Genomic DNA, 26,734 nt, shown 5'->3' with positions numbered 1-26,734 from the left:
TGGAGTAACGCCGTGTAGCAGAGCACGAGAGGGCGAGTGAGTGCGAGTGTGTGCTATGCTCTGAGGAGCCTCTTTGAGTTCTTGCTTGAGACCGAAGCTCAGACGAAGGAGCTTTGCTAGACCGAGAGGCTTTGCGATGGTTGCAAGAAGCGCTGTGAGCACTGAGTGTGAGCACTGAGGGCAGCAACCAAAAGCACTTTGACTTAGCAGAAGGAAGTGTGCCGTCGTTTGTAAGATCTAGACCCTAGATTTTAGTGGAGGTTGTTGGCCTGGGCTGGCCCTTTTTGCTGATGAGGTCTTGCACCAGTGTACTTGTGAGAAGGGTCGGTACCTCCTGCTGAGGACTGGAGTGCTGCACAGGGCCCGATTACGATGGTCAAGTCCCGTGCCGGCCAGTCGAGGGCCTTTCGATGCTTCGACGTTGGGATGGCTGAGACCAGTTCAGCCTCTGACAAAGCTTTTGCGAGGTTTGGGAAGACTTCAATGTTGTTGTTTCTGTATGCCCTATTCTTTTGGTCGTCTAGAAGATAGTGGGATGGGATGGGCGTCCATCAAATGTACCAAACTCGAAGGCTCGAAGGATGCCCCCGGCCTGATCATGGTGGGGTGTGATGTAACTGCAGGTAGGGCGGCGAAGACCAAACACCAGAATGCTGCTGTACCGTGGCGGCGACCCATTTATTTGTTCAGAAGTCTGACATGGATGTCGGTAGTGTGAAAAGCTAATCAGTCTAAGCCGTTCGTACTGTAAAGGCCGCATGTGCTACAAGCCTACAAGCCTACAAGCCTACCTACAGGCATGCCGTGTGTGTGCAATGTACATACCTAATGTAGATATGTATGTATGTACTTGCCAGAACACACTTGGCGTACGCTCTAACCCAGGCCGGCCAGGTGGCAACTGGTGATGCCCTACGTCTACGTAGCTACGGTAGGCTGCCCAAGAAGGGCAACAGTAGCAGCTGCCGTATAAGCTGGTTGCAACATAGGAACATAGGGCAAGCAGCCGAGCGCGGTTCATTAATGATATACATGACTGTATGTATGTACGTGTATGTAGTGGATACTAGTCCCCAGAATTTCTTCGTACTGTTGGTCGTGTATCGAACACGGCAGGGGGGCAGGTAGGCCGCCCGGAATGGACTGTTTGATTGCCCCATCGTGTAAGGTAGGCAGGCAATGTCCAATGTTGTGTTTAGTAGTGTCACCTGACGATCAGGTATGGCTTTTGGACGAACCCGGCACCAACACATTTGATGTGGCCAAAAAGGACAGACATCTGAGACAGAGAGACTGCTGGTCTGCACTGCAGGCTTCCGGAGTCGCCATTGACTGCCAGCTGGCCAAGCATAGGTGGCCTGGACACAGCTGGGGTTTTGTTGTGATCTGTTTCCGGCCCCCGATCCCCAACACCGAAAACCAATAGCAATAGTGGCGGCCCCCTTGGATGATGCTTACAGGCATTGGTCCGTCGACTACTTCACAGGAAGCCATCGCGCATCGCATGAACTTGGATGGGCTGCCATGGCCATTGTTTTCCATCAAGGTCTGGCCTGGCCAAGAACAGATTCAATGATCTGTGCCGCCTACCATCTATATAGCTGACCGCGCACCTACAATCTGTCGATGGGGATGGACGGACGGCAATCGGCTCCCCTGAGAAAAAAAAGATCGGGTTTCATGAACGCCAGCCCGCCTAGTATCGCACCCTAAGGCAGCTAATCAGCATGGCAGCATTAGCTCACGCGGTGTCGTCCAGTGCCTCGCAGCGCTCGCTCGATCATGGCAGGTTGGTCGCGGCGTTAACCCCCTTCCGATCCTGCGCCTGCTCCCAGAGGCCCCAGCATCGCGACTCTATGGCAAAAGCGGGGCAGCTAGATTCCCAGGCTTGCCCCAAGGGGGAAAAGTCGGTGGGCGCCATGCGAATGATGGAAATCCCGTACCTCTGGCATCTGGAATGGCTGATCGCATGCATATTGGGAAACAAATGGATCGCCGATCAATGCCGGCCAGCTTGGAATGATATCCCCCCGAACGCGCTCGCCAATGGCCCTTAGCGTCACAAAACCATCAGATGCGGCCGCAACCAACGAACGGTATGGCACGGTCACTCTGCCGAGACTTTCCTTTCCCCAACCTGTCTGCTACCCTCAATTGGCGGCTGGATGGCTGAAGCAAGTCGGGCAGAAGGGGGGCTGGGAAGAGACATGGGAAAAGGAGGGGAGAAAAGAAAAAAGAAAGAAAGAAAATAAAACCTCAAGTTTAAACATTTCAGACGAAGACCGGAAATAGAACAAACTAAGCAATTTGGAGACACACGTGTGAGTGGTGACCGAGATTGCATCCGGTGTAATGTCAAATGTCGGCCAGACACCCACGCGGAAACACACGCACGGGAATACTGCAACTCGTAGTTGTGGCCCTAAGAACCTTATTAGTTCCATCTAGTTAAGCCTTGAGGGTGAGCTGTGCCTGGGGCCTAGGCCTGGCCGTCTGGGCTGCTGGGCTGCTGGGCTGCTGGGCATCGTGGCAGCAGCAGCAAGGCGTTACTAACGCAGGCAGCCAGGTGCGCAGCCAGGTACTAGGTAGGTAAGTTGGTAAGTCATCAGTAAGTAAGTAACTACTGCTAACTAGCACCTGGGATTGCTGGATCCTCTATGGGGATTCGAAAAACAAGTTTTATAGGAAACTCTAATCGACTAGAGCAAGCAAGCCCGGGCGAGTTTGCAGATCAACATCTGTCTGCCAGTCAAAGCAAGCACACGATAATTTACTGGACAGCTGGTTTGAACTCGCCCAGCAATCCCTCCCATCACGGGCCAGAATTCTGCCAGGCACAAGATGCTTTCAGGGCAAAGAATCTTTGCGGCTTGGCCTGTGTCAGGGGAGGAACAAGAAGAGGACGTGGGCCTGCAAATCATTACCTTCTTGGTGGGTTGGACTGGGAAGTCAAGGATCAGTCAGCCATTTCCTCAGTTTGCCTTTCTCGTATGGTCTTATGAGACATCCATTATGCAAAACAGCAATCTAATCGAAGTCCGTGGATATGTATTCGATTCAAAGTACACATAACCATGCACTTGAGCGCTGAACGGAACATGCCAGCGTCGTGCCGAGTATCGTCACGAGGGAGCCTCGGCGTTGCAGGGGTCGACCAATCTGCTTCCTCGAGGATTGCGCGATTGATCCCCGCAATCTGCGATTCTCGAAGATGCGGGAGGAGAGAGCAACGCTGGTGAGAGATATAGACATCGTGACACATTTCTCGGGTCTCTACATTTTAGCAACGCAGTGTTGGTGTTGTTAATACGAATACAAGGAAAAAGAAATGCCCTCTCGGGGGTTCGTGAAGGCATCAAGCCCGAGGAAATGAAAACAACGAGGACGAATCTGGTGAAACGCGCCTGTAAGCAACCTTGATCGGTCCCATTCACCCGCCCATATCACGTTGTTTGATGGTTCGTTCGCCGAATGTTGGTGATGGGCGTTCGCTGCTGCATCTCAGCATGTCTCGTCATTGTCTAGTCTAAAGTCCGGGCACTATCTTTCTTTCTAGGCGATGCGTGTAAGATCCGCAAGATCAAATGTTCCGATACCTCACCTTGCAATGCTTGCACGGCTTCTGGCATCGCCTGCACGTTTAGAAAACTGCAAGCAACACGGGGCCCACGTAGCCTACGTGCCAAGACTATCAAGAGAATATCAGAGACGCAGATTAACAACGACGGCAGCCAGGAAGACGACATTTCAGTCCGGGATCGGCCGTCAGAACCGGTGCCCCAGCCAGTTCCGGCCCCTGGCTGTGCAGAGGCCGAGCCAAGAGCCGGCCACGGAAGTGACATAAGCTCATTACTACAGGCTCTTGACGTCTATCGGCTGCGTCTCTATCCCATATGGCCTATCATCGACTTTGAAGAGATCCGTGATGGGCTGGTCTGCAGGAATTCCTCTCATGTTCTGCTAGCCACAGCCATCCGCCTGGCGACTGTAGCTCAATTGCAAGGAGAGGCCATCTCTCCAAATGACGTTCCTCCGTCAAGCCTGGAGCACTGTGACTCTCTGGACCTGAACGGGCTGCGCGTTTCCTTTTTTCTTCATATCTATCATGAGAATCAATCGCCTGGCGGGGGCAAATCCCTGATCTACCTGAGGCAGGCCCTCACGCTAGCCCAGATCCTGAGGCTAGACAGAGAGGCATCGTACGCTGGGCTCCAGGAATCGGAGCAGGAGATGCGTAGACGGATACTGTGGCTTCTTTTTGTCACCGAAAGAGGTGTAGCCATGCTGCACAAGTTGCCAGTGCTGCTGAAGCCCAATATCGGATTCCCAGTCCCTGGAAGCCACGATAGGACCGATGTTTTGCCCGCCTTCTTGAAGTTGATCAATCTATTCTGGGTCTTCGACCAATCCGGCGTCTTCGAGATACTGCAGAATTCCGACTCTGATCTATCGAATATGACGGCTACGGCCCGGGATTGCCTGGACCTCCTGCAAACCCGCCTGCAGGACAGTGCGGGTGACTATGAGCCGAGCAACGACATTCAAAAGGCCGACATCTTCGTCACTCGGCAGTGGATGCGCGCGGTGCTTTGGCGGGCAGCAACTAAGCTCGGTGCCACGTTGACAATCAACCCTGTGCTGGTAGGGAGGGAGTTTCTAGACTTCGTCTCAAAACTGCCACAAGCTGCGCTCGAAGCCCATGGCCCGACAATTGAAGCCAAGACTTATGACATCGCGACGGCTGTCATCGACACCGCCGTGAACCAGGTCTCAAAAGGCGCAATTGATCGCCCCGAGGAAGTCCTCCAGGGGCTACAGCGTCTCCTCTCGTCCTCGCGCGGAGGGAACAAGACCCTGCTCGCCTCACTTTACTTCAAAATGGCATCCATGCCGTTGGAGGTTCCCCCCGCCCTCTCCGGCCCACGTACCGTTGAAGATATTACTGACGCCGATGTACACTTCGTCTCGGCGGGATCTCCAGGCGGCGGCCCAGCCACCCTGCCTTTGGCATGGGCTGATCTCGAAGACATGCTCGCCCAATCGAGTTTTCTCCGCACGCCGTCAGGCACTGCGACGCCCAACTATCATTCAATAGAACAGCAGAATCAACAAATGTCGTGGGCTCCACTGGACTTCAGCACGCCGCTCATGCGAACCCCCTCACCTATGGATCGCGCGCTCTTCGATCAGTATCAGATCAACATGGAAGGCATTGTGCCTGAGCACGTTTGGACGGAGCCACCACCGCCTTGAAGGTGATCGAATCACAACCGCGAAAACCAGAGGCAGGCCTCCTCTCGTGTGCACCCAAAGCCAGCACTTGCCGGCACGCACCAGAACAGCAGGCTAGAGCATGCCGTACATTGCTTCGGTAGTGGGCCGCCACAGTTTTGATAGAGTGGGGTAAAAGACTACTGCATGCAACGGGCAATTCTTGGCTTATAGTGCCATCGTACCAACAGGCAGCTCTCGTAAAGTCTCGCAAGCCCACAGCGAACACGACGAGGACCTGTTCAGATGGGATGGTTGGCCCTTTCGGTTTCAGCCGAGAACCGAAGGCAGGGGTCTGGCCCAGGCGCGACCAACGTCTTTTCCAAGGGCCAAGGGCCCCCAGCCGTGCTAATGACCATAAGGGTCCAGCGGGCGTCGCATTTTGCGATGAACGCCCAACACCCACTCTTGGCAAGCCCTACTCGCCTGGACGCATCATCAGCTTAGCCCACTTGCCCACACACGAGCCAGGAAACTGGACCGTGTCGCGAGCCAGCATAAATGGGCATCAAGATTCAAGCTGCTCGGCTGCCCCGAGGTCAAGGAAGGGAGGCCAAACGCACGCATGGTCGTGTGACTTGGCCGCCGAGCTATCTATAGCACTGGTAGACAACCCCATGAATCGGTTCCGTCGCGTGATAAGCATCGAGGAGTGCGGCAGGGATGAAGGGCTTCTCAAACCTGTGCTATCCGGCCTGTACTGTACTGGAGGTAGCATGCGAATGAAATCGACCTGACCGCTGACCGGACACCCGGACATGGTCGTTAGGTTAGTGACTTTCAATGCTGTTTTATGATACGATTATGGCCCACATTCGCCGACTAGAGGAAACGCTTAGTTAGCGGCAGGTTGGGTGTCGAGGTGGTGCTATTTAGCCCCAAAATTGAGGAGTACTCCTCCCAGAAGCCCGTCCTACCACGTGGGAATCTTTCGGACTTAAAAGAAGAGGCTATTGAGCTTGGTAAGCCATTTGTGTGCATATGTATGGGCGTAGTTCTCTTCCGGTCCGGTTATCCAAGCCCAATCGCCATTGCGTACATGTACGGCCTGCAGCTGAGACGATTTCCATCGAAGTCCCATCCATGAAATCGAGGCTGGAAAGCTCGTCAAAACTTAGGAGGCATCCGGCCAAAACGTCAGCTTGCCGGTTCCGTGACACAAAGCGACAAAGCGGAACAAGTATGGCCTGGAGTCAGCCACTGAGAGGATATGCCTAGGTATGCATTGCAAGTTGTTTGAGCATGCGAATTGAGGTATGCGATGATGTTACAGCCATGAGATGAGAATACATCTATCTTGGGGAATCTCCCGTGGTCTGTTCCCCACACCCCGCACCATCCGATGTCGTGATGTGTTTCGTCTCCGAGATTTGCTCCAGGGAATTGGAGAATTGGGGTTTTGCACGCAATATTCGGTAGACATAAGGAATATTTAGTATTAGGCCTCATCCTCTTTATAATTAGTTAAATTAGGATATTATCCCCTATATATATATATATATATAACGTAATTTATTACTACGCGATATATATTATTTAGCGACGCATTTAAATTTAATTTTAATATAATTAACGTAATCCACGGTTTAATTAAATATACGATTTAATTAAATACTTTCTTTTAATTCCGTATAATTTATATTTTATGTTTTATACTTTTATTACCCACGATAGTAAATTAATAAAAAGAGAACGATATATAATTAGCGCTTTAAGCGTTTTAAAAAGACTTTAAATTACGCGTACGAGCCGTAGCGTAAATATATAATGTTCCTTATATAATTTTACGTTATCGGCGTCGCGGTAGTATTTTATAACGAAATATATAGTCGTTAATATAAAAACTTACGAATTTCGAAGAGTAATTAATCGTATAATATATAATTAATTTAAATTCGCGATCGTTTTCGTTTCGGATAAGTAGTATTAAAAATATAGCGAATCGATTACTTAATTTACGCAACGCGGGACGCGTTAATATTAATTAAGCTTTTAATTTCGTACGACGATAATTAGATTTCCGGACGCGTTTTAACCGAAAAATCGATTATTAAAAAATCTTTTACGAAAATCCCGACGCGTATTGCGTATAATTTATTTTTATACGGAATATAATTAATAAGTATAGAATTTAAAAAGAGGATATATATAATTTTAACGAAACCGGGTTTTTTATAAGTTAAATCTCGTTCGAAATAGTCGTAATTATTTTCGATTAACGCGGAAAGCTTAAGGTAATATAATAAAGAAACCGGGAATAGGTTATAATAATATAAGGCGTCGGATTATACGGTTACGTTATCCCTCCGTATATTATTTTTACCGGGAAAACGTACCTTTTTTTTAATACGAAAATAGCCTATTACTGAAAAATTAAATAATCGTAGTTAATAAAAATAACTAAACTATAAATAAAAGAAGCGAGGATTAAATTCGATACTTCGATAAATATACGAAGTTTCGTACGAAAAGTATTTACCGCTTATTAATTCTTAACGGTTATAAAAATTACTACTCGATAATTTTCGAGCTTTATTATAAAGAAAACTCGATTATTATACTTTATATACTTTTTTATTCGTTATATAAACTTTAATTTTTTAATATCGACTATTTTCGTACGTTAAAAAAAGCGTACGAGAAAGAAATTAAAGGTTTTATACGGGCGTATATTACTTATATTTTAAAGGAGGATTTCTTACTAGCGTTTTTAAAAGCGTTCCAGGCGATTTTTACCGTTTTGAATATATAAGGAGGTTTTCGAGGGACCGGACTCGTTTTATATAATCCGGAATATATTATTTTATAATTAAATATAAAACTATATATTTTAATATCTCCGGGGACGTTTTCCGGCTTACTTATTCTTTAGGAATTAAAAACCCTAAATAACCCGATTAAGGCTTAATCCTAAACCGAATACGTTCGAAACCGTATAATACGGCATTAAAATAACTTTTCGACGTCGATTTTAATTGGACTTAACTAGATTATAAAAAGTATAACGTAAATAATGTACCGGCTCGTTTTTTTAAAGGGTAAAATAACCGTATTACGAAAGGTAAATAAAATATTTAACCGGCGCCGCCGTACGAAAAAAAACGGCTATAGGATAAAAAATTATTTTATATATAAACTAAAAAAAAAAACTTATAGTTTTAAAGGGACGTTAATAAATAATTATAAGATAAATCGCGTTAAAATAATAGTTATATAAAAAGTTTAAAACGCGCCCGCGACGCTATAAAATCTACGGGAAGCCCGGGTATAATACGCGTATTTATTAAAATAATATAAAAGTATTTAAAGAGGAGGATTCCGATTAATTTTAATATATTAAATACGTTATAATAGAATTAATTTATATTTCGTTATACGAGGCCTTGGAAAGTATTTAATTAAATCGTGTGTTTAATTAGACCGTGGATTACGTTACTTTTATTATTAATTATAATAAAAAGGGTGCTATTACATTTATTTATAATTAATCGAGTAATAACGGTTTAAATATTATATAGTTATTTTAATCGGTTCGCCGATTCGATATTAGTTTTTATAAAGTCGATAATTAAATCGTTTACGGTCGCCTTTATAAATTCCCGGGTAATAATAGCCTCGTTATAAGCCTTAATTAATCCTTTTAAAGTAAATATTAACGAATTAAGTTCGCTATTTAATTTATTAATTTTAAACTATTTTTCTATTAAATTCTTACCTTTATGAATATCGTAATAATCGAATAAAAAGAAAAAAGTTAAGTGTTTAATTTAAATAATAATTATATTTAATTAAGAGTCCTCTCGGCGGGTGTTAATATAAAAATCGAATATTTATACCGTGTAAACGTAATTTAATAAAAAAACGAAGCGTACTTTTTAAAATAACTCGTTTAAGTTATTATATATACTTTTAAACTTATCGATAATTATAAGTCTGTTTTTAGAAAGCTATTTAGCTTTTTTAACCTTAATTTATAAAATAAAAAAGAAAGTAGTTTTATTATCGTCGCGTATATATCGATCGAATAAAGCGTTTAATCGGGATTATAAATTTTCGCTATTTAAATTATTAATAAAAATATCGTATCGCGAGGATTAAGCCTTTTTATAATCGTTTAAAATCGATAAAGGTATAAAAGCTTTATTCGTTTTTTACGTTATCGAGGTTATTTTAAATAGTTTACGTTAACTTGGTTTTTAAGTTAATTAATAAATTATATCGATTAAAAAAGCGGCGGGAAAAACGAGTTAAATTTTTATCGGATTTTTTAAGTTTATTAACGAGCTTTTCGAAAATACCTTAATTAAATTATATATATTATTTAACCTCGGCTTAAAAAAATACGGTCGTTCTCGTTACGCGTTATAATATATTTATTTTAAAATAAATTATCGAATATTAAAAGTTTTTAACGTCGATTAATTAAGGTTTATTTCTTTATCGTGTAACGGTAAAAATAGTACTAATTAATTCGAATAAATAGGTAAAATATCGTACTATTAAATAATAAAAAAGGCAGTCGTAAATAGTTACGCGATTAAATCTTAATAAAATAGGGCTATAAGTAAATCTTAAAATAAATAAAATTTACGATAGAGAAGAAAAAAGAATAAATCGAGCTAAGGTTAATACGGTAGGTCGGTTTTAATAATAAAATAGTGGGGCTAGTATAAGGCCTCTATATTAACTAGCGTATAAGTTAATATATTATATTAACGTAATCTACGGTTTAATTAAACATACGGTCTAATTAAACACTTTTTAAAGCCTCGTATAACGAAATATAAATTAATTCCACTATAACGTATTTAATATATTAAAATTAATCGGAATCCTTTTCTTTAAATACTTTTATATTATTTTAATAAGTACGCGTAATATACCCGGGCTCCCTGTAAATTTTATAGCGTCGCGGGCGCGTTTTAAGCTTTTTCGTATAATTATTACTTCGGCGCGATTTATTCTATAATTATTTATTAACGTTTTTTTAAAACTATAAGTTTTTTCTAGTTTATATATAAAGTAATCTTTTATCTTATAGCCGTTTTTTTTCGTACGGCGGCGCCGGTTAAATATTTTATTTACCTTTCGTAATACGGTTATTTTACCCTTTAAAAAAACGAGCCGGTACATTATTTACGTTATACTTTTTATAATCTAGTTAAGTCCAATTAAAATCGATATCGAAGAGTTATTTTAATACCGTACAATATGGTTTTAAACGTATTCGGTTTAAAATTAAGGTTTAATCGGGTTATTTAAAGTTTTTAATTCTTAAGGAATAAGTAAGCCGAAAAACGTCCTTAAAGGTATTAAAGGACGTAGTTTTATATTTAATTATAAAATAATATATTCCGAATCGTATAAAACGAGTTTTATTCCTTAAAAGCCTTTTTATATATTTAAAACGGTGAAAATCGCCTAGAACGCTTTTAAAAACACTAGTAGGAAGTCCTCTTTTAAAATATAAATAATATACGCCCGTATAAAACCTTTAATTTCTTTCTCGTATACCCTTTTTAACGCACGAAAACAGCCGATATTAAAAGGCTAGAGTTTATACGACGAATAAGAAAATATATAAAGTATAATAATCGAGTTCTTTTTATAGTAAAGCTCGAAAGCTATTAAATAATAGCTTTTATAGCCGTTAAAAATTAATAGGCGGTAAATACCTTTTAACGTAGTTTATTACTATATAACTTATATTACTTAGCGACGCATTTTAATTTAATTCTAATATAATTAAACTTTAATATATAATACTTTTATAATTATAATATTTAATTAATCTTAAAAAGATCGGATAATTTTAATAATTAAAACGACACGAAACGGACCGAACTAAATAAATTAAAGAGTAATAATAAAAGCTTATAAAATACCCGAATTAATTTTATGCTATCGAATTTATAGTTAAACTTTAAAACGCGAAATTTAACCGAAATAACGTAAAATAAATTTAATTAAAAAAAGTACTTTATAAGTATATAATTAATCTAAATATTTAAAGGATACCTCCCGATTTTATTAATATAAAAAATATAACTAATTTTTTACCGCGTTACGCGGCGGCGACCGCGTCGATAAATATTAAGTTAAGCGCTTTATTAATCGTAACCCGAACTTAAAAACTAAAATAGATTATTAATATAATTATTAAAGGGCTTTTTATAAAAATTCCAAAGTTATTTTATTTAATTTATATTAATCGTGAATATAAAGGCGAAATACGGGATTATTAACGAAAATATTTAAAATTTCGACGAAACCGGCTTTATAATAAATATAATCGGGTTAATATTCGTCCTAATACGCGCTAAGCGGCGTAGAAAAGCGAAATCGGTTTAATTTAATAATTAAGAATAAGTAACGGTAATTAAATATATTAATTTATAGGGCTAATATATTTTATCGTTTTTAATCGTTTAAGGTTAATATTACCTTATAAATTAATCCCGCGAAACCGATTTATCGGGCAATTAAGTAATTAAATTAATTTCTAATAATTAAATTAATAACGAAATAAGCATAGATTAAATTAAATACTTTAATAAATATACTAGATCGTAAACAAAGGGTCGCTACCGCCTCCTAATTCTCGACGGCTACGAGAGCTATATTTCGGCCGAATTCGAGGTATATTATTAAGATAACGATATTATTATTATTAATATACCTCTTTATTTATCGCATTTATTTTAACTTTTTAGTATAGTATTTTATTAGCTTTTAAAGTGTATTTATTCGAAAGAAATCGAGCTATTTATTAAGGTTTTTATATATTATATTATTAAACTCGAGTTTTTTATCGCTTTTAAAGCTATATATTTTATTATTTTTATAGAAGTTAATATTAAATCTAGATTTAACGTATCTAGTTTAATACTTTATAACCTTAATAAGGTAATTAATAAGCTAAATATATATCTTTAAACGCCTACATTTAACTTATCCTATTTAAGGACGGCTAATACCTACGACCTTTAAACGTTATCTAACCCTTAATAAATAATTAAGCACTCTATTTATATTAAAAAGAGGTTATTTACCTATTAAGGAAACTTTTTAACGCCGATTTTAAATACGGTAAACTAAATAACGAAAAGTATAATCAAAATAGCTTATAAAATAACCCTTATACGCGATAAGATATATATATTAAAAGAGGCTAATTTAACACTTTTTAAGCGTCGGAGAACTAAAAAATCGCGAGTTTAGCTTAAAAAAGCTTTTATTATTAAAAAATTTTAATAGTTATAGGACGAAAAAATAAAAAAAAAGCGTTTAACGCCCGATAAAAATAAAAATAAGGGTTCGTTAAAACGGAGGGCGACCGGTAAAAAACGCTATAGTATTTACGGCGAAATAAGTTATAATACACGAATATGTAAAAAGGATATAAAATTAAGCGAAAAATCGGATAACGAGTAGTTTTAATTAATTTTAAGCGTTATAATTAAATTAATTTATATAAAAAGGTCGAGAAATGGAAAAGGTGCGTCGCTAAGTGATATGCGTCGCGTAGTGATAAACCACGTTATTTCTTTTTATATAATTATAAATAACGCTAAATATTTAATTATTAAAAATAAAACAATCGGCGTTCTTAATTCGTATATTTCTAATTTAATAAAACTAAACCTCGAAAAAAACCTTATTTTTATTCTTATCGCTATAAAAATCGTCGATTTCTATTTTACGAACTTTTTTATAACGGGTAACGTAATCCACGGTTTAATTAAATATACGGTCTAATTAAATACTTTCTTTTAATTCCGTATAACTTATATTTTATACTTTATACTTTTATTATCTACGATAATAAATTAATAGAAAAAGAACGATATATAATTAACGTTTTAAACGCTTTAAAAAACTTTAAATTATATATAACGTGGTTTACCACTACGCGACGTATATTACTTAGCGACGCACTTTTTTTACTTCTCGACTTTTTTATATAAATTAATTTAATTATAACGTTTAAAATTAATTAAAATTACTCGTTATCCGATTTTTCGCTTAATTTTATATTTTTTTTATATATTCGCGTATTATAATTTATTTCGCCGTAAACATTATAGCGCTTTTTACCGGTCGCCCTCCGTTTCGACGAACCCTTATTTTTATTTTTATTGGGCGTTAAACGCTTTTTTTTTGCCTTTTTATTTTATAGCTGCTAAGATTTTTTAATAGTAAGGGCTCTTTTAAGCTAAACTCGCGATTTTTTAATTCTCCGGCGCTTAAAAAGTGCTAAATTAGCCTCTTTTAATATATATATTTTATTACGTATAAAGGTTATTTTATAAGCTATTTTAATTATATTTTTCGCTATTTAGTTTACCGTATTTAAAATCGGCGTTAAAAAGCTTCCTTAATGAGTAAACACCCTTTTTTAATATAAATAGAATGTTTAGTTATTTATTAAGGGTTAAATAGCGTTTAAAGGTCGTAGGTACTAGCCGTCCCTAGACGGAATAGGTTAAGTATAGGCGTCCGGAGACGCATATTTAGTTTATTAATTACTTCGTTAAGGTTATAAAGTATTAAATTAAATGCGCTAAATCTAGATTTAATATTAGCTTTCATAAAAATAGTAAAATGCGCGGCTTTAAAGGCGATAAAGAACTCGAGCTTAATAATATAATTTATAAAAGCTTTAATAAATAGCTCGATTTTTTTCGAATAAATACGCTTTAAAAGCGAATAAAGTATTATATCGAAAGGTTAAAGTAAGTGCGATAAATAGGGAGGCATATTAATAATAATAATATCGTTATTTTAGTAATATACTTCGAATTCGGCCGAAATATAGCTCTCGTGGCTATCGAGAATTAAGAGGCGGTAGCGACTCTTCGTTTACGATCTAGTATATTTATTAAAATACTTAATCTAATTTAGGCTTATTTCGTTATTAATTTAATTATTAAAAGTCGGCTTAATTACTTAATTATTCGGTAAATCGGTTTCGTGAGATTAGTTCACGAGGTAATATTAGTTTTAAATAATTAAAAACGGCGGAATATATTAACTTTACGAATTAATATATTTAATCGCTGTTACCTATTCTCGATTATTAAGCTAAACCGACTTCGCTTTTTTACGCTGCTCGACGCGTATTACGATAAGTATTAACCCGATTATGCTTATTATAAAGCCGGTCTCGTCGAAATTCTAAATGTTTTTATCGACGATCCCGTATTTCGCCTTTATATTCGCGACCAGCGTAAACTAAATAGAAATAATTTTAAAATCCTTGTAAAGAGTTTTTTTAATAATCGTACCGACGATTTATTTTAGTTTTTAGGTCCGGGTTACGGTTAATAAAACGCTTAACCTAGTATTTACCGACGCGGTCACCGCCGCGTAACGCGGTAAAAAAATTAGCTATATTTTTTATACTAGCGAGATCGGGAGGCATCCCTTAGATATTTAAATTAATTATATATTTACGAAATACCTCGTTTTTAATTAAATTTATTTTACGTCGTTTCGGTTAAATTTCGCGTTTTAAAGTTCGGCCGTGGATTCGATAACGTAAAGTTAATTCGGGTATATTGTAAACTTTTACTGTTACCCTTTAACTTATTTAATTCGGTCCGTTTCGTGTCGCTTAAATTATTAAAACTATTTAATCTTTTTGGAATTAATTAAGCATTATAGTTATAGAGGTATTACGCGTTAAAGTTTAATTATATTAAAATTAAATTAAGGTGCGTCGCTAAGTAATATACGTCGCGTAGTAGTAAACCACGTTAAGGGTTATTTTATAAGCTATTTTAATTATATTTTTCGCTATTTAATTTACCGTATTTAAAATCGGCGTCGAAAAGTTTCTTTAATAGGTAAATACCCTTTTTTTAATATAAGTAAAGTATTTAAATATTTATTAAAGGTTAAATAGCGTTTAAGGGTTATAGGTATTAGCCGTTTTTAAACGAGATAGGTTAAATATAAGCGTTTAGAAACGTATATTTAGTTTATTAATTACTTTATTAAGGTTATAAGGTATTAAACTAAATGCGTTAAATTTAAATTTAATGTTAATTTGCGTAAAAATAATAAAATGCGCGGCTTTAAAAGTAATAAAAAACTCGAGCTTAATAATATAGTTTATAAAAGCTTTAATAAATAGCTCGATCTTTTTCGAATAAATACGCTTTAAAAGCGAATAAAGTACTATATTAAAAAATTGAAATAAGTGCGATAAATAGGGAGGTATATTAATAGTAATAATATCGTTATCTTAATAGTATATTTCGAATTCGGCCGAAATATAGCTTTCGTGGCCGTCGAAAATTAGCAGGCGGTAGCGACTTTTCGTTTACGATTTAGTATATTTATTAAAGTGTTTAACTTAGTCTAAGCTTATTTCGTTATTAGCTTAATTATTAAAAGTTAGCTTAATTATTTAATTACCTAATAAATCGGTTTTACGAGATTAGTTCGCGAAATAATATTAGTTTTAAACGATTAAAAACGGTGGAATATATTAACTTTATAAATTAATATATTTAATCGCCGTTATTTATTCTCGATTATTAAACTAAACCGACTTCGCCTTTTTATATCGCTCGGTGCGTATTATAATAAATATTAATCCGATTATACTTATTATAAAGCCGGTTTCGTTAAAACTTTAAATATTTTCGTTAACGATCCCGTATTTCGCCTTTATATTTACGATTAACGTAAATTAAATAGAAATAATTTTAAAATCTTTTTAAAAAGTTTTTTAATAATCGTATCGACGATTTATTTTAATTTTTAAGTTCGGGTTACGGTTAATAAAGCGTTTAACTTAATATTTATTAACGTAATCGCCGCCGCGCAACGCGGTAAAAAAATTAGTTATATTTTTTATATTAATAAAATCGGGAGGTATCCTTTAAATATTTAGATTAATTATATACTTATAAAGTACTTTTTTTAATTAAATTTATTTTACGTTATTTCGGTTAAATTTCGCGTTTTAAAGTTTAACTATAAATTCGATAGCATAAAATTAATTCGGGTATTTTATAAGCTTTTATTATTACTCTTTAATTTATTTAATTCGGTCCGTTTCGTGTCGCTTAAATTATTAAAACTATCCGATTTTTTTAGAATTAATTAGGTATTATAGTTATAAAGGTATTACGCGTTAAAGTTTAATTATATTAAAACTAAATTTAAGTGCGTCGTTAAGTGATATACGTCGCGTAGTGGTAAACTACGTTATCGGATTTCGCGTTATAAAATTCGGTTATTTAATCGGTTATTAATCGTCGATTATAAAACGTTAAAAGCTTTCGTAATAAACTTTTAATTAACAAGTTTTATAGGGTTTCGCGTTATTTAAATTATTAATTCGAGCTTATTTACTAATAAAAAATTAGGCATTATAATTATAAAAATAAAACGTATTAAAGTTAAATAGCGAATATTAATTAAACTAGTAACCGGCGAAGTAATATAACCGACTTAGTGGTAAACTACGTTATAAGTTTTTATTATTACTTTTTAGTTTATTTAATTCGATTCATTTCGTATTATTTAAATTATTAAAACTATTTAATCTTTTTAAGATTAATTAAGTATTACAATTATAAAAGTATTACCCGTTAAAGTTTAATCATATTAAAATTTAATTTAAGTGCGTCGTTAAATAATATATATCGCGTAGTAATAAACCACGTTATATTAAAAATAATTAATATAAGTTTTTCGAAACGCCGAAAAGCTAAAAAGAAAACGAGTTTAACTTAAAAAAGCCTTTATTATTTAGGAATTTTAATAGCTATAGGATAAAAAAATAAAAAATAAACGTTTAACGCCCGATAAAAACGAAAATAAGGGTTTATTAAAAAGGCGCGTAATAAGTGATAAACGCTATAAAATTTACGGCGAAATAAGCTATAATATATAAATATATAAAAAGAAATTAAATAAAAAATCGAATAACGAATAGTTTTAATTAATTTTAAACGTTATAATTAAATTAATTTATATAAAAAAATAGAGAAATAAAAAAGGTGCGTCGCTAAGTAATATACGTCGCGTAGTAATAAACCACGTTATACTTAACTATAAACTCAAAATGGCGTGAGAAGAACCTCGAAAGACGGGTATGGTGTATCGCCGCTTGGGCAACTCGGGACTCCATGTTTCAGCCATAGGCCTCGGCGGTTGGCTCACCTATGGCGGCCACGTTGGCGATGGTAGGTCTATCGCTTCACAGCCCCCTGATCGCGGACGCTTCCAGGGGCGCGGAAATGTCAGACTCTAACCCGGCCGACAGAAAAGACGTTTGAATACATGAAGCAGGCTTACGACCTTGGCGTGAACTTTTTCGATACTGCCGAGAAGTGAGTTCTTTCACCCACCGTGGCAGGTGTCATTTGGCATGAATACCAGAAGCTAACTGGCCCTACTAGCTACACTGCCGGTAAATCAGAGATTGCCATGGGAAAGGCCATCCAGAAATACGGGTGGAAACGCAGTGATCTGGTCATCAGCACCAAGGTTAGGAGATTGGCCCCCTCCCCTTTCCCCCCAAGTTCGCATGCAAGCTTTGAGCTTCACGAAATAAGAGGGTGAGGAGGCTCCCTCTACTCGGCCGGAAGACTGACTACCAGAGCTAAATTAATTGGGGCGCTGTAAACGGCGAGATCCTCATTAACAACCACGGCCTCTCGCGCAAGCACATTATCGAGGGCCTTCGGGCCTCGCTCGACCGCCTGCAGCTCGAGTACGTCGACATTGTCTACGCGCACCGACCGGACCGGCTGACGCCGATGGAGGAGACGGTGCGGGCCTTCAACCACGTCATCGACCGGGGCATGGCCTTCTACTGGGGCACGTCCGAGTGGAGCGCCGACGAGATCCAGGAGGCCGTCGGCATCGCCCGGGACCTCAAGCTGATCGGCCCCGTGGTCGAGCAGCCACTGTACAACATGCTGGACCGGCAGAAGGTCTAGGGCGAGTTCCAGCGGCTGTACCCGCGCATCGGCCTCGGCCTCACCACCTTCAGCCCCATCAAGATGGGCCTGCTGAGCGGCAAGTACAACGACGCCGCCGACGCGCCGCCCGCCGACTCGCGCTTCGGCGCCAGCCAGGACCGCTTCGCCGAGTTCATGCGCTCCCAGTACGGCGGCGAGGACTGGCGTGGCAACATCGCCAAGGTCCGCCAGCTCAAGGCCGTCGCCGACAAGCTGGGCGTCACCCATAGCCAGCTCGCCCTCGCCTGGTGCCTCAAGAACCCCAACGTCTCCGCCGTCATCGCCGGCGCCAGCCGGCACCAGCAGATCGTCGAGAACGTCCAGGCCCTCCAGATCCTCGACCAGCTGACGCCCGAGGTGCTGGCCGAGATCGACGAGATCACGCAGAACAAGGTCTCGCTGGACCCCATGAGGCAAGACTGAGGGAGTTCGCGCTAGATAAAATAAAGGGGAAAGAGTGGCAGGCATTACTTGGATGAAGCCTTGGACCACGAGACTATAATTCATCAAATATAGAAGCTTCGCTATGGAAATTGTATTGGCTTTCGAAGGGTCTCGATGCAATGGGTAGTGTCATGTCAACGCCATTACAGCATGTGCCAAGATGCCTTTAACCGATAATCACGAGTCTCAATAGATCTAAGATCTACACCCGGTACATTCTATCCTGCCCCTGATGCGGGGTGAGCTGGCGTTCTTTGTTCTTTTCCTGCATGCCAATTCTACAACATTACAGATCGCCTAGATGTTACTCTCTTTTTCTCATTGCCTTATGCTACCCAGGTTCGTGTGCATATCATACAATTGGATACCCGCTGATGCTTGGTACGAGACGAAGAAGCGAAAGCTGACTGGCGTTATTTGCGACGCCTACTCCTCGGTTCTATGCAGGACTCGGGCTTGGGCATGCTCTGGATCTATAGGTGTAAGCGAACTCCAACCTCCCGCCGAGTCTGCCTCTGTCTCCCATTGGCTCGAGAATCTGACTGCATACTTGTCACACCCTATACGCACCGGCACTTGCAGGCATACTCCGTGCGACCCCGCTTATGCATAGTCCGTATGCGCACGGGATACGATGGCAGGGGTTGAAGCGCAGAGCTATACGGCATATAGCTTTGCGGGGGAAGGAGTCCCCGAGGGGGCGGGTCGAGGTATAATAAGAGAGAGCCAGTGAGTCCGGAGCTCACTCACTTCTGTGCTTACCGCCCATGAAGGATTGTTCGCTGACATTATAATCATGCGCAGTCATATTGCAAGAGTTGCAGTCTTTTCCCTGATCCTATCAGTGGTTGGCGCTCGGCGACTAGATCTGCGGAAGCGGAGCCGTGCTGCTATCGCCCGTGTGAACACGGGCTCCGTCGCCGGAGCACCCTGGTTCGAGTACGAGAAGCTTCAGCTCACCAGGGATGATCTCGACAGTCTGAGCACCCGGGGCTCCAAGTCGAAGGTGGCTGATCTGATCGGATTTGATGCCGGACCAGAACTACAGCCAGGCGAGTGTAGGACATTCCCTGGCGGCGACTCATGGCCGTCGGAGAGCGAATGGTTGAACCTCAGCGATGTGCTGGACGGTTCGCTTATACAGACAGTTCCCGTTGCAGCATCTTGCTACAAGGACTGGGGTGTCTACAACAAGGAACAGTGCAATGCCCTAAGGGGTAACTTCTCCAACCCCTATTTCCAGTAAGTCCGAAAGCGAAAGCCTTCTATATGTTAACGTGTGGATTCGGACTGATCATATCAACAGCGAAGCCGATCCAACTTCCACCATGTGGCCAATCTGGCAAGGGAGATCCTGTCTCCCAACCGATGATCCAGACGCTACCTGCACTCTGGGGGCGTACCCCGTCTACGCCGTGAACGTCAGCAACGTCGCCCACATCCAGACCGCCCTGAACTTTGCGCGCAACAAGAACCTGCGGTTCGTCATCAAGAACACGGGCCACTGCTACCTCGGCAAGTCCAACGGTGCCGGCGCGCTGAGCGTCTGGATGCACAACCTGAAGGACATCGAGTTCCTCCCGGAATACCAGGGCGGCGGGAGCTACCGCGGCCAGGCCCTCAAGGTCGGCGCCGGCGTCACGGTCCGGGAGGTCTACGAAGCGGCCCACCGGCACGGCGTCAGCGCCCTGGGCGGCATCTGCGAGAGCGTCGGGTACGCCGGCGGCTACATCGCAGGTGGTGGCCACACGCCCCTTTCAGGCTTGTATGGCATGGGAGCGGACCAGGCTCTGGCGTTTGAAGTTGTTACCGCTGACGGACGCTTCGTCACGGCGAGCGAGAGCTCCAATCCCGATCTTTACTGGGCACTGCAAGGTGGGGGTGGCAGTACCTACGGTGTAGTAACATCTGTTGTCGTTCGGTAAGCTCCATGATGGCCATGAGCCCCCAATTACGTGCGGTTGTCTAACCAGGCGCTCTAGAGTACATCCCAAGGTGCACAGTGTTATGTCGACGTTCAATTTCGAGACGTCTCCCACGCTCTCCAATGAGACGTTTTTCGCCGGAATCCGCGCTTATCTCGAATACTTCGTGCCCTTCACTGACGCCGGCACGTACTCGTATTTCTCCATCTTATTTACGAACGGCACCTTTTCGTTCCAGATGCAACCTTTCTTCGCTCCTAATCATACGATCGACTCCTTCAACCGCCTCACCAAGCCCCTGTTCGACCAGTGGGAGGCCCTAGGGATCAGCATCACGCCCAACACCACCTTCTACGAGGAGTTCCTCCCCGCCTACAACGACAACTGGAGCATGAGCACCCCCGTCGGCGCGTCCATCGTCGGCGGCACCAACACCCTGCCGGGCAACCGCCTGTTCCCGCGGGCCAACTTCGCGGACCCGGCCAAGTTCAACGCGACTTGGGCCGCCGTGGCGCAGCACCTGGCCGCCGGTCGGCGCATCATCGGGTACCACCAGGCCCCGCAGAACCGGCTGGGCGTCGACAACGGGGTGAGCTCCGTGTGGCGGACCGTCGTCGCCTTCCTCATCACGGGTGCCGATATACCCCCGGAAGCGACCCAGGCTCAGCTCCGGCAGGCCGGCCAAGACATCAACGACATGATGGGGCCATGGCGCGACGCCGCGCCGGCGAGCGAGGGCGGCGGTGCCTACCTGAACGAGGCCAACGTCCTGGAGCCCGGTTGGCAGGCGAGCTTCTATGGGGAGCAGTACCCGGAACTCCTGAAGATCAAGCAACGTTGGGACCCCAAGGGCATCTTCTACGCTACGACGGGCGTGGGCAGTGAGAGTTGGGAAGTCCGTACGCAGGGACAGGGACTGCCAACGCAGAACGGGAGACTTTGCCGACTGTAATCCAAGCCCGTATGGGCCGCAAATGAGTCTTCGAGCAATCTTTCGAATTCGAACGTTTGCTCGGGGTCCTGCCTTGGCACATCGACAAACACAAAACAGTCAATGCTCGGCTTTTCTCTCTTCTCTGCCTGACCATATGCGCAACGAGAGGAGTGATTGTATTGATTCAGATGAAACTATTTGCAAAACTCAACATAGGACGATTCGGGGGTAACAATTCCAAAGCCTTGCCCGTCATACTTTCAGTACCTCTCTCAAGGGTGAAAATTGTTGAAAAACATGGATGCATACTGTACAAAGCCAGTTAGGACAACCGTAGCAGGCTTGTTTGAAAATAGAAGATTCAAACCGTACCGTACGTATAGCATTAAATGAATCGGCTATCAGGCAAAGAAATTGTTTGTGTCAATAAGATGCAACCCCTATCGGCTGCCCCCCTCCCCCCTTACATAACCTATACATTCCGTAGTTTCCCACTTAAATCGGTAAGATTTGAAACTTAGAATAAAACTATATAAAATAGGTGAAAATATAGAGTTTTAATTATAAAATAAAAAAACAAATTTAGGGACTTTATATTGAAATTTAAAAAATTTATTAAGGTTTTTTTAAATACTTTTAAAAACACCGTATAAATTCGTGAAAAATTAACTTTATATTTAAAAAGATATAAAATATTATTTAAATACGATATTTAAATAACTATAATAGAAAAATGATTTTTAAGAAATTAAGTTAAAAGCTATATTATTTAATTTTATAATATAGTTTATTATTATACGACGTATATTACTTAACGACGTACCTTTTTTATTTCTTAACCTTTTTATATAAATTAAGTTAATTATAATGTATTAAATTAATTAAAATTATTCGCTATTCGATTCGCTATTTAATTCTATTTCCTTTTCGTATATTCGCGCATTATAACTTATCTCCCTGTAAATATCGTAACGCCTTTTACTAGTCGCCCTTTGTTTCGACGGACCCTTAGTTTCGCCTTTATTAATCGTTAAACGTTTCCCTTTTACCTTTTCGTTTTATAACTCTTAAAATTTTTAAATAATAAGGGCTTTTTTAAGTTAAATTCGTAATTTTTTAATTCTCCGGCGTTTAAAAAGGTTTAAATTAATCGCTTATAAGGTATAAATCTCTATATATATAAGGGTTATTAAATATACTATCGCATTTATATTTTTCGTTATTTAGTTTATAATATTTAAAATTAACGTTAAAAAGCTTTCTTAATAAATAAAGACCTTACTTTTAATAAAAGTAGAGTATTAAATCGTTTATTAAGGGTTAAACGGCGTTTAAAGGTTATAAGTACCGGCCGTCCCTAGGCGTAACGGGCTAAGTATAAGCGTTCGAAGATATATATTTAGTTTATTAATCACCTTATTTAAATAATGAGGTATTAAACTAGCTGCTTTAAATTTAGATTTAATATTACTTTTTATAAAAATAATATAATACGCTACTTTAAAAGCGATAAAGAACTCTAGTTTCGTAATATAGTTTATTAGCGCTTTAATAAATAGCTCGATTCCTTTTAAATATACTCGCTTTAACGGTGAATAAAGTATTATATTTAAAAGTTAAAGTAAGTAAGAAGAATAGGGAAGTATATTAAGCGTAATAATGTTATTATTTTTATAGTATTCTTTAAATTCGGTTAAAATATAGCTTTTATAATCGTTTAAGATTAAGAGGTAATAAGGGCCTTTTACCCGCGATTTAATATATTTATCGAAATACCGAATTTAATTTAAGCCTATTTCGTTATCGGTTTAACCGTTAAAAATCGATTTAATTACTTAATCGCTCGGTAAATTATATTCGGTAGCTTAATTCGTAAAGTACTATTAACCTTAAACGAATAAAAACGGCGGGATATATTAACCTTATAAATTAATATATTTAATAACCGTTAATTATTCCTAATTATTAAGTTAAACCGATTTCGCTTTCCTATGCCGATTAATGTATATTACGACGAGGATTAACCCGATTATATTTATTATAAAGCCGGTTTCGTTAAAATTTTATATATTTTCGTCGAGGATATTATATTTAGCTTTAATATCCGCGATTAGCCTAAATTAGCCGGAAATAATACCTATATTTTTATAAAAGGCCTTTTAATAATTATATCGACGGTTTATTCGGGTTTTAAAATCCGGGTTATAGTTAATAAAGCGCTTAATTTAATATTTACCGACGCGGTCGCCGCTACGCGATTTCGAAAAGAGATTAATTATATTTCTTATAATATTAATATTAAGAGGTAACCCTTAAATATTTAAATCGATTATATAATTACGAAATACTTTTTCTTTAATTATATTTAATTTATATTATAAGTGTTAAATTTCGCGTTATAAGGTTTAGCCGTTAATTCGATTACGTAATATTTCGTATAAAACGTTATATATAGCGGTAACGTGTTTTTAATTAATTTAGTTTCGGTCTTTACGTATTACTTAAATCGTTAAAATAATTCGATTTTTTTTAGGATAGAATCGGTATAATATTAATAGAGTTATTATAACGTAATTTACGGTTTAATTAAACACACGGTTTAATTAAATACTTTCTAAGGCCTTGTATAACGAAATATAAATTAATTCTACTATAACGTATTTAATATATTAAAATTAATCGGAATCCTCCTCTTTAAATACTTTTACATTATTTTAATAAGTGCGCGTATTTTGCCCGGGCTCCCCGCAGATTTTATAGCGTCGCGGGCGCGTTTTAAGTTTTTTTATACGACTATTATTTCGGCGCGATTTATTTTATAATTATTTATTAACGTTTTTTTAAAACTATAGGTTTTCTCTAGTTTATATACGAAGTAATCTTTTATCCTATAGCCGTTTTTTTTTCGTACGGCGGCGCCGGTTAAGCATTTTATTTGCTTTTCGTAGTACGGTTATTTTATTTTTTTAAAAAAACGAGCCGGTGTATTATTTGCGTTATATTTTTCGTAATCTGGTTAAGTTTAATTAAAATCGACGTCGGAGAGCTATTTTAATGCCGTACGATACGGTTTCGAACGTATTCGGTTTAAGATTAAGCTTTAATCGGGTTATTTAAAGTCTTTAATTTCTAAGGAATAGGTAGGCCGAAAAACGTCTTCGAAGGTGTTAAAGTACGTAGCTTTATATTTAATTATAAAATAATATATTCCGAATCGTACGGGACGAGTCCGGTCTTTCGAAAGCCTCTTTGTATATTCGAAACGGTGAAATTCGCTTAGAACGCTTTTAAAAACGCTGGTAGAAAGTTTTTTTTTAAGATATAAGTAATATACGCCCGTATAAAACCTTTAATTTTTTTCCCGTACGCCTTTTTTAACGTATAAAAACAGCCGATATTAAAAGGCTAAAGTTTATGCGACGAATAAGAAGGTATATAAAGTATAATAATCGAGTTTTTTTATAGTAGAGTTCGAAAGCTATCGAGTGGTGGTTTTTATAGCTATTAAGGATTAATAGGCGGTAAATACTTTTTATACGAAATTTCGTGTATTTATTAAAATATCGAATTTAGTCCTCGCTTTTTTTATTCGTAGTTTAATTATTTTTAATAATTACGATTACCTAGTTTTTCGGTAATAGGCTGTTTTTATACTAGGAAGAGAGGTACGTTTTTCCGGTAAAAATAATATACGAAGGGATAGTATAACCGTGTAATTTAACGCCTTATATTATTATAACTTATTCCCGGTTTTTTTACTATATTACTTTAAGCCTTTCGCGTTAATCGGAAGTGGTTACGATTATTTCGAACGAGATTTAGTTTATAAAAAACCCGGTTTTATTAAAGTTATATATATCCTCTTTTTAAATTTTATATTTATTAATTATGTTCTGTATAAAAATAAATTACGTGCGATACGTGTCGGGATTTTCGTAAAGGATTTTTTAATAATCGATTTTTCGGTTAAAACGCGTTCGGAGATTTAGTTGTCGTCGTATAAGATTAAAAGCCTAATTAACGCCGACGCGTTCCGCGTTACGTAGATTAAATAATCGATCCGCTATATTTTTAACACTATTTATTCGAGGCGAAAACGATCGCGAATTTAAATTCATTATATATTATACGATTAATTACTTTTTAAAATTTATAAGCTTTTATATTAATAATTACGTATTTCGTTATAAAATACTACCGCGACGCCGGTAACGTAAAATTATATAGGGAATATTATATATTCGCGCTGCGGCTTATACGCGTAATTTAAGGTTTTTTTAAAACGCTTAAAGTATTAATTATATATCGTTCTTTTTCTATTAATTTATTATCGTAAATAGTAAAAGTATAAAGTATAAAATGTAAGTTGTACGAAATTAAAAGAAAGTATTTAATTAGACCGTATATTTAATTAAACCGTGGATTACGTTAACCGATTTAATAGTAAATTATATTAAATAAAATAATTATTAAAATATAGTCTTTATATTTATACGCGTTTAATAAAAGGTTACTAGCGTAAAATATAAAATTAATTTATTTAATTTATTATTTAATTTTTAAGTAGCATTTACTTAAAGGGTTAACGAAAGGGGGGAGTTAGCCGATAAGGGGTGCATCTTAATATGCTTTAGTTAACGGTCGCTCAGTCCGCCCCCTTTCTATAGTCTCGCGGAGCTGAGAGAAGAACACGAGCACAAGGACATTTATTTCGGGTACACCTATCTTCGCCCCTACTTCCAGCACCTGGCGGCTAAGACGATTGCCGAGGTATTGAAAGACCACAACGATGACAGCCCACTCGATGTATACGTACAAGATATTGCCTACAGCGAAGACGACATCGCCGTCTTGGAACACGATGTTAACAACCTAGCAAACAGCTACGCTAGGTGCAATATCACCGTCGTAGATGGCAGTCCGAACCATCATGAAGGGTTTCTCAAGATTGACCCCGAGACCTTTGTGCTCACTGTACAACCAACTATACGTCTGCGGCAAATGGTTTTCGAGATAAGCTCTCCAGCTGTGATACTTTGCACTCAAACCAAGGGTAACGGGGAGCCAGACGAGGATCTCCAAAGCTATAGAGTTTTGCCGGCCGAGAAAGGGAAAACCCAAAGGCTTTCCGCAGGCCTTCATTTACCTGGACCACACATGTATGTAATAAGACACCT

At 39.0% G+C, this 26,734-nt stretch overlaps 4 protein-coding genes across 4 annotated transcripts; all 4 read left to right on the top strand.

Annotated features, from left to right (window-relative positions):
• Positions 1–3,506: 3,506 nt before the first annotated feature.
• PG986_001762 (NADP-dependent oxidoreductase domain-containing protein) lies at positions 3,507–5,253 on the top strand (the record flags this gene model as incomplete). Its single annotated transcript, XM_066837984.1, has 2 exons — positions 3,507–3,513; positions 3,557–5,253. The coding sequence occupies 2 exons, from the start codon at positions 3,507–3,509 to the stop codon at positions 5,251–5,253; spliced, it is 1,704 nt and encodes a 567-aa protein (XP_066706877.1).
• A 12,130-nt stretch (positions 5,254–17,383) lies between these two features.
• PG986_001761 (voltage-gated K+ channel beta subunit) lies at positions 17,384–18,233 on the top strand (the record flags this gene model as incomplete). The annotated part of the gene is made up of 4 exons (XM_066837983.1): positions 17,384–17,474; positions 17,555–17,621; positions 17,691–17,778; positions 17,958–18,233. The coding sequence occupies 4 exons, from the start codon at positions 17,384–17,386 to the stop codon at positions 18,231–18,233; spliced, it is 522 nt and encodes a 173-aa protein (XP_066706876.1).
• Positions 18,234–18,296: 63 nt separating this feature from the next.
• On the top strand, positions 18,297–18,677 carry PG986_001760 (potassium channel beta subunit; the record flags this gene model as incomplete). The annotated part of the gene is made up of 1 exon (XM_066837982.1): positions 18,297–18,677. One exon carries the CDS (start codon positions 18,297–18,299, stop codon positions 18,675–18,677), a length of 381 nt encoding a protein of 126 aa, XP_066706875.1.
• An 817-nt stretch (positions 18,678–19,494) lies between these two features.
• PG986_001759 (FAD-binding domain-containing protein) lies at positions 19,495–21,575 on the top strand (the record flags this gene model as incomplete). The annotated part of the gene is made up of 3 exons (XM_066837981.1): positions 19,495–19,940; positions 20,005–20,619; positions 20,681–21,575. The coding sequence occupies 3 exons, from the start codon at positions 19,495–19,497 to the stop codon at positions 21,573–21,575; spliced, it is 1,956 nt and encodes a 651-aa protein (XP_066706874.1).
• Between the last annotated feature and the right edge of the window lie 5,159 nt (positions 21,576–26,734).

Source organism: Apiospora aurea (genome assembly GCF_038362705.1).
Source record: "Apiospora aurea strain CBS 24483 chromosome Unknown utg000001l_segment0_segment0, whole genome shotgun sequence".
Lineage (NCBI taxonomy): Eukaryota > Fungi > Ascomycota > Sordariomycetes > Amphisphaeriales > Apiosporaceae > Apiospora > Apiospora aurea.
The sequence above is the reverse complement of the archived record's forward strand: the minus strand, read 5'-3'. Positions and strand labels throughout refer to the sequence as shown.